Raw genomic sequence first — 13,279 nt, 5'->3', positions numbered from 1 at the left:
ACTCCCAATGTGCCACTTGACAACATCATTTGATTATGTATTAATTAAGGACAAGCTTTTTTATGGTTCTCCAATTATAGTTTAAAGAGAGTTCTTGGATTTCTTTCTGTTTTTGGTTTCAACTGCAAAACCTTGGGTTGGAAAAAGCTCCCAACAAAAAACTGTGTTCTCTATCGCTATTTTTTACTCCAATATTCAACCTTTTTGCTCCCACTATGCACGTTAACAATGGCGCCACCAAAGACCGCACAACTAATGCAAATAATGAATCATTTCTATGCCTTTTTGTTCTGATTTCTGACTCTATATATATATATATATATATGCGTGTGTGTGTGTGTTTCTGGTCTCCATTAGGTAATATTTGATATGCAAGGGATATTCTTTGTGTAGTTCAGAAATGGGAATAGCCAGAAAATGTTCATATTGTGGTAATTTAGGTCACAATTCAAGAACTTGTAAAACTCCTCTCAGTCATACATACCTGAAGCTCTTTGGAGTGCAGGTTGAAATTTCTTCTTCGTCTTCTTCTTCATCTTCTTCTTCGTCTTCCTCTTCCTCTTCATCTTCTACTATTTCTTTTTCTTCACCTTCATATTCTGCCATGAAACCGAGTTTCAGCACCAACTACTTCTTCTCTTCATCTCCTTCCCTGCGTGACGGAAACCAAAATTCAGATGCTTACTTACTCACTGCCAATACCCTCCTATCGACAATCCAAGACACAAAAAAAGGTTATTTTTCTCACTTCATCTTTTTCTTCCTCTGTTATGGATTCCAGTGAAATAAGGGTTATTTTTTTTATTTCTATTTGTTTCAGGAGGAAATCACGTATATATACTTCTTTAAAATCATTGTTATCGATTTTTAATATGTTTATTTAAGATTTTATTGAATGATAAATAATGTTATTATTCTTATCAGAGAATGAATTTAGCTTTGTGTGAAGTTGAAATTTGTTTGCACTTACTTGAATATTGTAATTTGATCACTCCTTTAGTTGAATTTCACATGCAAATAAACTTGGTACGTATAAAGTAATATTATATAAATAGCTTATTTAGTGAATTTATGATGTCCTGTAATATTATATTAGAACATGGATTTTAAATCTAAGCCAAAACCTTTAAGGAATAATAACTCTATAGTCCCAAATTTATTTATTTATTATTAAAAATCCAATAAGAGAAAAATATAAGGTAAAATGAATTATGTAGTCGAAAAACATGAAGAAAAAAAACTAATGAGACTTTTAAATAAAAGTAATATTACTCTTAAAAAACGATATTTTTTTTATTTTATTATTTTTTTAAATATGAAATTATAATTAAGTTCAATTTTAAAATATTAGTTGTTCTTCTTATAACTGCATTAAAAAAAGAAGTTCTTTAAGTAAACCTTTTAAAAGCAAAAAGGAAAAATTGTACTTGTTTCCTTTTCCTTTTGAAGTTATGCTCAATAATTGTACTTATTTCCTTTTTAAAGTAGATATACTAATCACTCAAATCATTTTAATAAAGTACCATTTACGTTACTTATGGATTTTAAATAAATAATCCCCTTTTTTATGTTTATAATAAAATCATACCCACTTGCTTTATATTTTTAATAAAGTGACAATTTGACTCATTTTATTTAAAAATACACATTGACTAAAATTTGAATAAAAATCGAAAATAAAAATTCAAAAAATAAAGAATTTTTAATATTGATAAAGGTAAAAATATACGTTTTATGAATAAAGTAAGAGGCGTAATATTGTTACGTTACTAAAAAACAGAAATGTGAATTATATATTTAAAAATCATAGACAGTACACAAATATTTTATTAAAAACATAAAAGCAATAATTTTTTTTTTTAAAATTAAAAAGAGTTTGAGTATTATTGGCAAATACAAATTTTGAAGAAAGTAAATCACTTCTTTCTTAAAGTTAGATAAGTGGGCATAATTATATAAACAATTGTTAATTACGTCAGAAGTATCGTCTCAATTAGAAATAAAATTTATTCAGAATATATAAATGAATATAATTCTTAAAATTCAATTTTGTGAAAATCGATTGTGAGATCGAATTTGACTTAAAATCAACTTCTAAACGGTTAAAATCAACTTCTAAACGGTTAATAATGGGAAAGTTGTATAATGTATAGAATGAATATTGTTTTGCATAAGTAAATAAATATAGTTATGATGGTTTGTAAGAAAATGTTAGTGTTTGTGGAAAGTTCAGGTGTAGCATGGACAGAGGAAGAACACAGGGTGTTTCTGGTAGGGCTTCAGAAGCTGGGGAAGGGAAACTGGAGAGGAATATCGAAAAGTTTTGTGAAAACAAGAACACCTGTGCAAGTGGCAAGTCATGCACAGAAGTATTTTCTCCGACAATCTCACAATATCCCTTCATCTTCATCTTCATCTTCATCTAATTGCACTCTTCAGATGCCACACCCAGATTTAGAACTCAAACTCGCAACTCCCACGCAGATGCATAGTTTTTGAGTTTATGTCTCATATTTAACTTCTCTATATATGCATTATCTACTTTTTCTCACCTCAAATTCACCAACGTCTGTACTATTTATCTATGCCACTGAAGAGAGTTTTCTTTTATGGGTCCAGTTAAGTTCTTTATTCACCACATTTAACGCTTAAAATAATAGTGTCTTATTATAATGCGACTTACCTTATATATTCTTCATGGAAAACTCATTCTCGTGAATACTTATAATAATAACAGTCAAATAAGATTAAGGATAAGTCTTCCACTAATTGAGTTATTCTTCAAGTCGGAAGTTACCCCAACGTATATAAGTTATTTCACAATGAAAAAGCAAAGGCGATATGAGGATAAAAAACAATTATATATATATATTCGTAAATGAAAGCATTTAAATAACTATTATTTCATTCTAATCTTCAATGATGTAAAAACTTAAATGGAAGCTTTTGAACAGATTTGCTGGGAAGGGAAAAAGTGAGTATAGAGGTTTTACTTAATGAAAGTTACATTATCATCATTATGATGCGATGAAGCAAAGGTCAAACAGCAACAACTCTATAATAGGAAGAGTTTATATACATTGTATGAATAAAAATAAGAACGAAAGAAGATTACGTTGTTGTGGAACTTTGTTCTTCAGCAACCTTTGAATCTGTGGGAAGGGTGCAAACCAAGTTCCGGTCACCGTACACATTATCAATACGTCCTGATACACCCAACAACATTTAATCTTCATTAGTCTATCTAATTGTCAAACATAATGGTAGAACCTGCAAATTCACTAAGATTACAGAAAAAAAGTGTATTTATATGCATAGTTTAATTACATTCAGAATCAATTAATACCCCCTCATATATGGTGAAAAATTGCTCACCAACTTTAGAAAGTAGCCTCACAATAAAGGTAAATTGTGGAAGATTAATTATGGAAATGATTTCATACCAGTGGATGGCCAGAACTTAGAAAAACGAAGCCAGGAAGCTGGGAATGCTGCATATTCTCGAGAGTAAGGTTTTGTCCATGTATCTGCCATGAGCAGTGATGGTGGGTGAGGGGCACCCTGCATAAAATGTTTCAGATGATCATCACTCAAACGTTTATTAACTAAATTGAAATTTTAGATAAATATGAATGGAGAAGAATAAACAAGAGCCAAAAACCAAACTCATACCTTTAGTACATTGTTTTTGATGTCAGCCTTTCCATTCTCAATCTCAGCAATTTCTTGCCGAATGGAAATAAGAGCATCACAAAACCTGTCTAACTCAGCCTGCAATCAAGTTTAGTTGAGTTGAATAAATAGAAAGTAGAAAAAGAGAGGTCATTAGTTTCCTATATTAGAATACCTTGCTTTCACTTTCGGTGGGTTCAATCATAAGTGTGCCAGACACAGGAAATGACATGGTGGGTCCATGGAAGCCATAGTCTATAAGCCGCTTTGCAACATCCTCAGGTTCTATCCCAGTAGTGTTCTGCCACAAGCATAGTTTGCTATTAAGCAGATAGTGAATAATTCAAACTGGTTGAAAAAACATTCTCAATAACGAATTGGAGCTACCTTAAAGCCTCTTAAGTCAATGATGAATTCATGAGCAACAGTTCCATTCGCTCCACGGTAAAGAACAGGATAATGAGTCTGTGAAACTTAGAAGTATAATTAAGTTGAAAGGTGAACAGAAACACATGCAAATGCAATCGTTGAAACGTTGCACAAACCTCCAATCGTTTTGCCATATAGTTTGCCTTCAAAATTGCTGTTTTTGAGGCTTCGGTGAGTCCTTTAGAACCCATCATGGCTATGTAAGAGTACGAGATTGGTAGTATCAGAGCTGAGCCCCATGGTGCTGCTGAAATGGTACCAACTGGTTGTCTTTTGTCAGGGGAAGGAATGCCACCAGTGGGAACCTTTTAGTATGTAACAAATCGTTGATTACAAAGAAAAAGTGCAACACAAAGTTAAACATGATTTTTTCTGTGATATGATATGTAATGTCACATAGAACAAAAATTATTACCACTGGATGTGAAGGTAAAAATGGTGCCAAGTGTTTCTTTACTCCAATAGGACCCATGCCAGGGCCACCTCCTCCATGAGGGATGCAAAATGTTTTGTGGAGATTCAGATGGCAAACATCTGCTCCAATCCTTCCTGGGCTTGTAAGTCCCACCTGTAAAGACGAAACAAATTACCAAAATTTTGAAAATTACTCAACTATTAAATTGCAGACCAAAATGATTATAGATAACAACAACAACAAAACTATGATCGAAGATGTTTACATAGAATGCAAAGATGTGTATAAAGACAAACCTGTGCATTCATGTTAGCACCATCCATATATACTTGTCCTCCGTTATCATGAATAATCTTGCATATCTCATCAATGCCTTCTTCGTAAACACCATGAGTTGAAGGATATGTTACCTATGGTTAACAAGAAAACCAACACAAATGAATGTTTAAATACAAAATTGACCAAGATGTTTCTCCGAGCACAGAGTTACTCCAAACAGAGCAAGTAAAATTCAAATACAGGAAGCAAGTTGTACCATAAGCGTAGATAAGTTGTCCTTGTGTGTTTCAGCAGCCTTCCTCAACTCTTCAATATTGATGTTTCCCTTTGCATCAGTTCCGATTGATACAATTTTCATTCCACACATAGCAGCACTAGCAGGATTTGTACCATGTGCAGAAACTGGTATAATGCAAATGTTGCGGTGGTGGTCTCCTCTTGCCTACGGTTTTTCCAATTTGTAAAATAAGTGCGCATCACAAAAACTTCAGAATATCAAAGTAAATAATGTAATGGAAGACATTGCATGCAGCAAAGTAAATCACAGTAGATTGCAAACATGTTCATAATGATGACTATGGCCAGCATACCAAGTGATATGCACGAATAATCATCAATCCAGCGTATTCTCCAGCGGCACCCGCATTAGGTTGCAAAGAGAAGGAGTCAAATCCAGTGATTGCGCACAACATGCTACCCAAATTTTTGAACATTTCCTGGTACCAAATTTGCTTGTTTAGACAGAAAAATTCATATACCGTATTTTTCTTAATTTAAATGCACACACCTGATAACCTTGAGCCTGTTCGATTGGTGCAAAAGGGTGAATGTTAGCAAAGTTAGGCCATGTCACAGGCATCATTTCAGTGGTTGCATTCAACTTCATTGTACATGATCCCAAGGGGATCATACTATGGCACAATGAAAGATCTTTCGATTGTAGCCTATGAATGTACCTGAGCATCTCATGCTCAGTGTGGTACCTATTCAAGGGAAAATGGAATATACATGTTAAAGCTTCCACAATATAATGGCTTGAATTCAACTTATGCTCAAAGGGATATATACATGTTAAAGACAGGGTGTGTTAGATAAGGACTCTTCCTAATTAGTCCTGAAGGAATTGCATTCTGAACTTCTGGTGCAAGAGAGGTAGCTGTGAAGGATACCTGCAAATGAATAATCAATTAAAGTTTTAGATGTTACAGTAATGAGTAATGATAAAATTGACAATTATGAACATTGCATATGTAACAAAGCTTACATGCTTGCCATTAGAAAATACTTTGAAAAGGTTATCAACATCCTCCAAGGTTGTTGTTTCATCAAAGGCAACAGTGATCTGAAAAGCACCAAACTCAATACTCCAAAGACATGAAAACAAATTCAGTGGATTTGATCCAATAAAAAGTAACACTCACTGTGTTCCCATCAACAACCCGCAAATTTATTTCACTTTTGCGAGCAACATCAACAATTTCTTGAGCATTGGTTGTCTTAATTTTCACAGTGTCAAAGAAGGGAAGGTCCTGAACTTCCACGGTACCAAGTTTCTTCAATCCCAGGGCAAAGACCCCAGCCAGGCCATGAACTCGTTGGGCAATGGTTTTAAGTCCTTCAGGTCCATGATACACAACATACATAGCAGCCATGTTTGCAAGCAATGCCTGATTAGAAACAACAATCGTCAAACAAAATCAGTTACATCTTTTGATTAAAGCAAATGAGGGAAAAGAAGGAGGGTGTTACCTGAGCAGTGCAAATGTTGCTGGTGGCCTTGTCCCTGCGGATATGCTGCTCCCTAGTTTGCAAGGCCATTCTGAAAGCCGACTTTCCACAAGAATCAACACTGAGCCCAATGATCCTTCCAGGCACCAACCTTTTATACTCTTGTGATGTGGCCAGGAACGCAGCATGTGGACCCCCATAACCCATTGGAACCCCAAACCTCTGAGTAGACCCAACAACAATATCCACACCAAGTTCCCCAGGAGGCTTCAACATCGTTAGACCCAACAAATCAGCCGCCATAACAACCTTAACTCCATGTGCATGAGCCTCCTTAACAAACTCCCCATAGTCCAAAACCTCACCCTCAGTCCCCGGATACTGAACAAGAACTCCACAAACATCACCGGATCCGTAATCCACATCGTTAACGTCCACAACAACAACCTTAATCCCGAAACCAGTTGCTCTAGTCATGCAAATATCAATAGTTTGAGGGTGACAGTTATTGGCTATGGCAAAGGTCTTCCTCTTCCCCCTGTGAATGTTGTTACACATCGACATTGCTTCAGCAGCCGCAGTTCCTTCATCGAGCAACGAAGAGTTGGCCATTGGAAGAGCGGTGAGATCTGTGACCATGGTTTGGTAATTCATGAGGGACTCGAGACGACCCTGAGAGATCTCAGCCTGGTACGGAGTGTACTGAGTGTACCACGCAGGGTTCTCCATGATGTTCCGAAAGATCACGGGTGGCACGTGCGTGTTGTAGTACCCCATCCCGATGTAGGACTTGAAGCATTTGTTCTTTGATTCCAAGCTCTTCATGTGCAACGTCATTTCGGACTCTGCCAGTCCCTCATCGAAGGTGTTGAACGACATTTCTTTCCGTCGGATGGATTTGGGAATGGTGGCGTCGATGAGGGAGTTGACATTGCCGAAGCCGCATGTCTGTGCCATTTTGGTTAGTTCATCGGAGGTGGCAGAGTTGTGACGCCGAGGGAGCGTGTCGCTGGGCTTGAGTGCCTCCACTGAAATGGATCGAGATGTTACATTGCATGCATGGTGTCTGTTGTTTCCGATCAAGTTTTCTTGTTTGGTTCTTGCAAAGGAATGAGAAACATACGACAGACGCCGTGAATGGGAATGATCCTTCGTGGAAGAAACCAGTTTCTTTAGAATTGCCCTATTTGCTAGCCTCCGTGCACGTTCCATTTGAATGTGGGAAAGAGAAATAGGATTGGGGTGATCTTGTTTTGTCTATGATCCTAGGTGTGCGTCGGAGAGAGCCTTAATGACAAAGTGTGACTGTGTTGGAACAACACCACCTAGGTTTCATCACATTCAAAGGTTGAATTTTGAGTTTGAAGTGAAGATTAGAAAGAGTGGTTCGGTTGGCAGTGTTCATGCGGGTGTGCACAAGAACATGATGATGAAAAGCATCACAATTGGATTGGGAGATCTTGATTCTTGATTCATTATGTGATACCGTTGCTTGTAAATGGACAATATAAAGAACTTGGATCATCTGCATCAAGTTTCTCTCTCCAGCAGCAGTGATGATGACCTTCGGATTAATCTCACGGTGGAGAGATCAAAGCTAAAGAAATTCTCACACTTTTCCTTCGGTCACTCTTGACTTTTATTTTTGTTCAAAGGCTCATATCTTTTCTTAGTAAATATAACTAAAAGGTTCACAATATCGCTGAATAAAAAAAATCATTTACTTAACTGATGATTTGTCTTTCTTCAATTTCATTTCCATATGATGAAGTAAAAAAATCTACAGCTTATTGAAAAATTTAAAAAGATCGTAAGTGAATGTTGCTTGCAAATTTTACCATTTTTTTATATTCAGTATCTCTGTCTATTTAACTAGTATAGTTACTCGTCATGCCATGCACAAGAATATTTGAAAATTATCGATATAAAATAGGCTTAAATAAATTTTTGTCCTCATTTTCGTGTTTGTTGCGGATGGTCCTCATATTGATAGAATGTTTAAAATGGTCCTCATTTTGAATCGAATGTTAAAAATGGTTCTCATCTTCGCAATTTGTATTTTATTTGGTCATTTTCTATAACACCGTTTAAATCATTAACGAAGCATTGTACAGGTGGCACGGTTTTGTATTAGGATGTGTTACGTGTACTGTACATATGACTAATTAACGTTAATTTCTCAATTTATGGCAAATTTTGCAATTAGGGAAATTTCTTCATCTTTCCCGTCAATGGTGAAGTCTTATGGGAAAGAACTCCCTACCCTAACGTCCATCCACCATATAAGAGGATCTTACCAAGAAGACCCAAGAAAAAAAAAAGAAGGTTGGAAGAGTGAGAATTGAGAAAGATAACACATAAATCAGCAAAGGAGGTCATAGAAAAAGATATAACATATGCCGTCAGATTGGACATAACAGCAACAGATGCCCAGACTGCACCAACTGATGAAACTCAAACAACTCAACCACCAAGGAATGAAGTGGAGAGTCAAGCAACACCACTACCAACACCAGAAGAACCATCTCAGCAGTTTAGGATGAAATTACAAATTAGGAGGAGGCCATGATAGTAGCTACAAACGTCTTAGTTATTTTTTGGAATTTCTGATATATTGATGTACTGCATTTTGACTTTCCTTAAACTTAGATCAATTTCACTTTTGCCAAACATTGATGTAGTGCATTTTGATGAGGATGAATTAATGTTATAAATTTATCTTCTTCCAAACTTATATCAATTTAATTTTTTTCAAGCTTAGATCAATTTAATTTTTCCTAAGCTTAGATCAATATCACTTACTTCCATGCTCAGATTAAGATGTCATTTTGAACATGTTGGGACTAATATCAACATAATCAAACTAATTTATTTCTTCATTTAACAAAAGTACAAAACATATTGGACTGACTTGATGACTTTAAAAGATTACACACAATAACAGTACGCATAATACAATAACAACAAGTGAACCCTATTACTAATTGTAACCTTTTCTCAACATCCTCCCATAACTTCTCCAAATCATTAATCTGCAATAACATTCAATAACCTTCAATGACATCTTCTCATCAACACCACCATCTGAAAAAATTGCAGCCCACATTATTAGAACCACCACTCTGTAAATCAATAAACCAAAAATTAAAGTCAATTTATTATTAACACAAAAATAAAAACAGATTGTACCCAAAATTTTTTACCAATATACTTTGGAGTTCTTGTCATCCTCAAAGTTGTCATCTCTCCGCAGCTACAAATCGGGATTAATCCATTTCTCATTGAACCACCAACAGTGCACGAAGTGATACAACACGGTTCCTCCAAGGATTACAACCAGAGGTAAAGGAAGAAGATTGGAACCGTAACATACCTATATAATGGGATTGCAGGAAGAAGAAGATTGTAGCAACACCAATTGAGAATGGAGGAACAAGATTGTCAAAACTCACCAACGGCTAAACATTCCTTACCAAAACCCTAGGTCACTTATTTATCTCCAAATATCTAATTACCACATCTGTACAGTACACGTAACACACCATAATACAAATTTTGACACCTGTACAATGCTCCGTTAATGATTTAAACGGCGTTACAGAAAATGACAAAATAAAACACGAATTGCGAAAATGAGGACCATTTTAAACATTCGGTAAAAATGATGACCATTTTAAATATTCTGTCAAAATGAGGACCATCCGCAACAAACACTACGAAAATGAGGACCAAAAATGTATTTAAGCCTATAAAATAATAATATTAAATTAAATATCAATTAATGATGTTCACAATTTTAAATTATATTACATATTTATATTGTATTTAAGTAAGTCATATTGATTTAATGTTACATAGCAAATTACACGGATAAATATGAATTATAGACATTAATGTAAAAATTATAATAATTCCTTAAAAGATATAAACATTATTTTAACATGAGTATTACTTTGTATGAACCTTTGTACGAGAAACAAATGAATATTATTTTTCTAATTATAGAAAAATGATTCATTCTTAAGTCTATTAATTCACTATAAAAAAACAGTAATTACTAAGAGACAAAATTTATTACTGTAGAAAAACCAGTTAGTAATATGAGTTTATTGAATGAAACATATTTTAATATTGTAAATAATAATCCGAGTAATATTATTATTATGAAGTAATAATCAGAAAGATAATATTAATGATAATATATAATGTGCATATTAAGTTATGATATTTAACCAGATTTTAAGTTCCACGGATATATTGAATCAAATAAACAAAAATTTTAAGATGTTGATATCTAAGATTTCTAATATCAAGTATTATGAAGATTTATCATACTTAAGATGTGTGAAATTATCCTGTTGTAACAGGTTATTGTATAAAATCTATATTAAAGATGATATATAGATTACTTAAATGACTAAGTAATATAATAAATGTTAATTTTTAACTTTGAAATTAGTATTAGTCCTTTGCAAGAAGTTAGTCGCATTTTATACCTATTATATGGATGAAATGATTAGTCTTTGATATATTTTGTGTCATTATATTTGTATTATAATATTCAGTATTATATGTTTAATCAAACAATTAGATGGTTCCTATATTTGCTATGTGATATTACTAAGATGGTGTTTTGGTACGAGGATAGATAAGTTTATAGGAATAAGAGTTAGAAGAAACCTGTAGAGAGTTTGCATATTAATTTTCGTTTGATTCTTTGTTAAATTTATTACATTTATATGAGTTATGTCATAGTATGTTTGATTATAGTTAAAATTATCAATTTTAGGGTGCTATTGGATATAGGAGATATTTTTATTAAAAATATTGTGATAAGACATTAGTTAATATTTGTGAATACTTAAGATATTAGTGGAAAATGAATATTACATGGAAGAAAGAGTTCTACTTATAATAAGTAAACAAAGCCTCTCTAGATAAATCCATTAGAAGCATCGCTGCCTGAGATACTTCATCCATTGGAAACTCTTGCTTCAAAGCTGAATCATCCCTCAAACTTATGGCAAAGTCCTTCAAATCAATCCTCAGTTTCTGCTCCTCAGATAATGTTCCTCTACCAGTAGCACTAGTTGCAGTCTTGGACTTATTCTTCAACCCTGCAAAATGCTTTCTACGACACTTCTTTTCCTTTTCATGATGCCCTCTGGAAGGACCAAAACCATTCGCCGCTTCTGCCATTGCCCTTCTCGCCTTCCTCTGCCGAATGCCGCAGGCATTGCAAAGTGACTACACCACCAAGATTTTACCATAGCTTCTTAGTTTTTAATGCAATTTCTTAATTAATATTTTGCACAAAACTTCAAAGCATCAAATGTAAACAATGTACAGCAAGCGTTAATTAATTAATTAATTATTAGATAAAAGAAGAGAGGGAAAAGTACCTTAGGACCATTAGGACCACTCCTCCAGAGTGGGGTACTGGTTGTGTTACAATCTGCACAAACCCTAATAATATCGAAAGCTTTGTTTGTGGCTAGATCACTGTTATTGCTGCTAGGTGGGCTCATCATTTTTCTCGTCAACCTCACATTTGAAGACAACCATTTTTCATACCCGTAATTTCCTCTTCTCTTCTCTGGATCCTCTATTTTGTGGAAGGATAAATTATGGCGGCTACACGCGCTGCTATTTGGATCTGCCATAACCGACTTAGGTTGAGTGGACGATGCATTGCACACTTGCTCATTATCTGATGATCCACCATGAAATACAAACTTCACATCCTAATGTAAAGAGAATCATCAAAGACTGTTAATATTAGTTGCACAATTCAAACTAAAACTCAAAGACTATGAAAATGAAAAGAATAAGATCTTGCCTCTTGATCAGCATGTGTTAAGTATCTGATATCTTTGGTCTGGCTTTGGTCTAATATGTCGAAGAAGGAGTAACATGAGAGAGTTGAATGGTGATTATCGGGGGAAATGAAGAGTTCAGTTTGATCTGGTAGGTTCAGAGAAACAGAAGTCATGGAAGGAGGGAGAGAGAGAGAGAGAGAGAGAGAGGTTCTAGGGTTCTTATATATAGAAGGAGGCAAAGGCTAAGGACACAACAGGTTTCAGCCAAGCATTCACGTGAACAATATATATATATATATATATAACTTCAATTGAATATGTTAACGTGATTTTTACAGTTGATGGGAAAAAAATAGTTTATGTAAATATGCTAGAACAGACAGAAAGACCACAATAAAAAAGTGAAAAGAAATGTATAATGATAATAAATTTCAAAACATTTGTTAAGATGAGACAAGAAAAAATAAAGCTGTAGAGTGCAAGTACTGGGAACCGACAAAATTCCTATCTGCGATTTTTTCAGTCCCCCCACGTTGTTCAACCCCACTATATATTTTTAAATAACTATATTATTCATTTATTATATTTTATCATACTTTTTTTCTATTATTTTATAATATTTATTATCTTACTTTATATTTTTTCTGTTTCTTCTTTCTATATTTAAATTGTAAAGATTGTAAAAATATGTACAATTTCTTTTTAAAAAAAATAATCTTTTGCAGCATGGCACTTTTTAAGAAGTATATACAAAGCGTTTAAGTTATAGTTATAACTTATACATATGTATCTCAAATTTATCTGAATAAGTTTTGTTAGATTGTTACTTGTATAAAGTAATTGTTGAGAATTTATGAATTTTGTTCACTTTCGAATAATGGAGAGTGAGATGAGGATTTTGCAGATCTGAAGAGATTGATACAGATATGAATGAAAG

General features: G+C 34.0%; 3 protein-coding genes across 3 annotated transcripts; 1 reads left to right on the top strand and 2 right to left on the bottom strand.

The window, feature by feature from the left end:
• The first annotated feature begins 336 nt into the window (after positions 1–336).
• Positions 337–2,618, top strand: LOC114162334 (transcription factor MYBS3-like). The gene is made up of 2 exons (XM_028046188.2): positions 337–734; positions 2,234–2,618. Exons 1-2 carry the CDS (start codon positions 401–403, stop codon positions 2,497–2,499), a joined length of 600 nt encoding a protein of 199 aa, XP_027901989.1. The 5' UTR covers positions 337–400; the 3' UTR covers positions 2,500–2,618.
• A 303-nt stretch (positions 2,619–2,921) lies between these two features.
• LOC114162333 (glycine dehydrogenase (decarboxylating), mitochondrial-like) lies at positions 2,922–7,987 on the bottom strand. The gene is made up of 15 exons (XM_028046187.2): positions 6,545–7,987; positions 6,217–6,462; positions 6,060–6,137; positions 5,864–5,964; positions 5,583–5,778; positions 5,386–5,511; positions 5,052–5,237; positions 4,813–4,926; positions 4,517–4,669; positions 4,218–4,406; positions 4,060–4,137; positions 3,848–3,973; positions 3,673–3,771; positions 3,444–3,561; positions 2,922–3,206 (listed from the first exon to the last, which is right to left on the bottom strand). Exons 1-15 carry the CDS (start codon positions 7,733–7,735, stop codon positions 3,112–3,114), a joined length of 3,096 nt encoding a protein of 1,031 aa, XP_027901988.1. The 5' UTR covers positions 7,736–7,987; the 3' UTR covers positions 2,922–3,111.
• A 3,332-nt stretch (positions 7,988–11,319) lies between these two features.
• On the bottom strand, positions 11,320–12,603 carry LOC114164431 (putative GATA transcription factor 22). The gene is made up of 3 exons (XM_028049101.2): positions 12,363–12,603; positions 11,926–12,267; positions 11,320–11,770 (listed from the first exon to the last, which is right to left on the bottom strand). Exons 1-3 carry the CDS (start codon positions 12,513–12,515, stop codon positions 11,429–11,431), a joined length of 837 nt encoding a protein of 278 aa, XP_027904902.1. The 5' UTR covers positions 12,516–12,603; the 3' UTR covers positions 11,320–11,428.
• Between the last annotated feature and the right edge of the window lie 676 nt (positions 12,604–13,279).

Source organism: Vigna unguiculata, chromosome 9 (assembly GCF_037176805.1).
Source record: "Vigna unguiculata cultivar grain cowpea cultivar isolate G323 ecotype 2 chromosome 9, ASM3717680v1, whole genome shotgun sequence".
Classification (NCBI taxonomy): Eukaryota; Viridiplantae; Streptophyta; class Magnoliopsida; order Fabales; family Fabaceae; genus Vigna; species Vigna unguiculata.
The sequence above is the reverse complement of the archived record's forward strand: the minus strand, read 5'-3'. Positions and strand labels throughout refer to the sequence as shown.

Excerpts from the sequence above, each read along its gene's own strand:
- LOC114162334 (XM_028046188.2), top strand. The coding sequence starts at position 401 with ATGGGAATAGCCAGAAAATGTTCATATTGTGGTAATTTAGGTCACAAT. Across the intron at positions 735-2,233 it reads AATCCAAGACACAAAAAAAG|GTGTAGCATGGACAGAGGAA; the intron begins GTTATTTTTCTC and ends TGGAAAGTTCAG.
- LOC114162333 (XM_028046187.2), bottom strand. The coding sequence starts at position 7,735 with ATGGAACGTGCACGGAGGCTAGCAAATAGGGCAATTCTAAAGAAACTG. Across the intron at positions 5,779-5,863 it reads ACACACCCTGTCTTTAACAT|GTACCACACTGAGCATGAGA; the intron begins GTATATATCCCT and ends TCCCTTGAATAG. Across the intron at positions 5,512-5,582 it reads AACAGGCTCAAGGTTATCAG|GAAATGTTCAAAAATTTGGG; the intron begins GTGTGTGCATTT and ends ATTTGGTACCAG.
- LOC114164431 (XM_028049101.2), bottom strand. The coding sequence starts at position 12,515 with ATGACTTCTGTTTCTCTGAACCTACCAGATCAAACTGAACTCTTCATT. Across the intron at positions 12,268-12,362 it reads TAACACATGCTGATCAAGAG|GATGTGAAGTTTGTATTTCA; the intron begins GCAAGATCTTAT and ends TCTTTACATTAG. Across the intron at positions 11,771-11,925 it reads GTGGTCCTAATGGTCCTAAG|TCACTTTGCAATGCCTGCGG; the intron begins GTACTTTTCCCT and ends TTGGTGGTGTAG.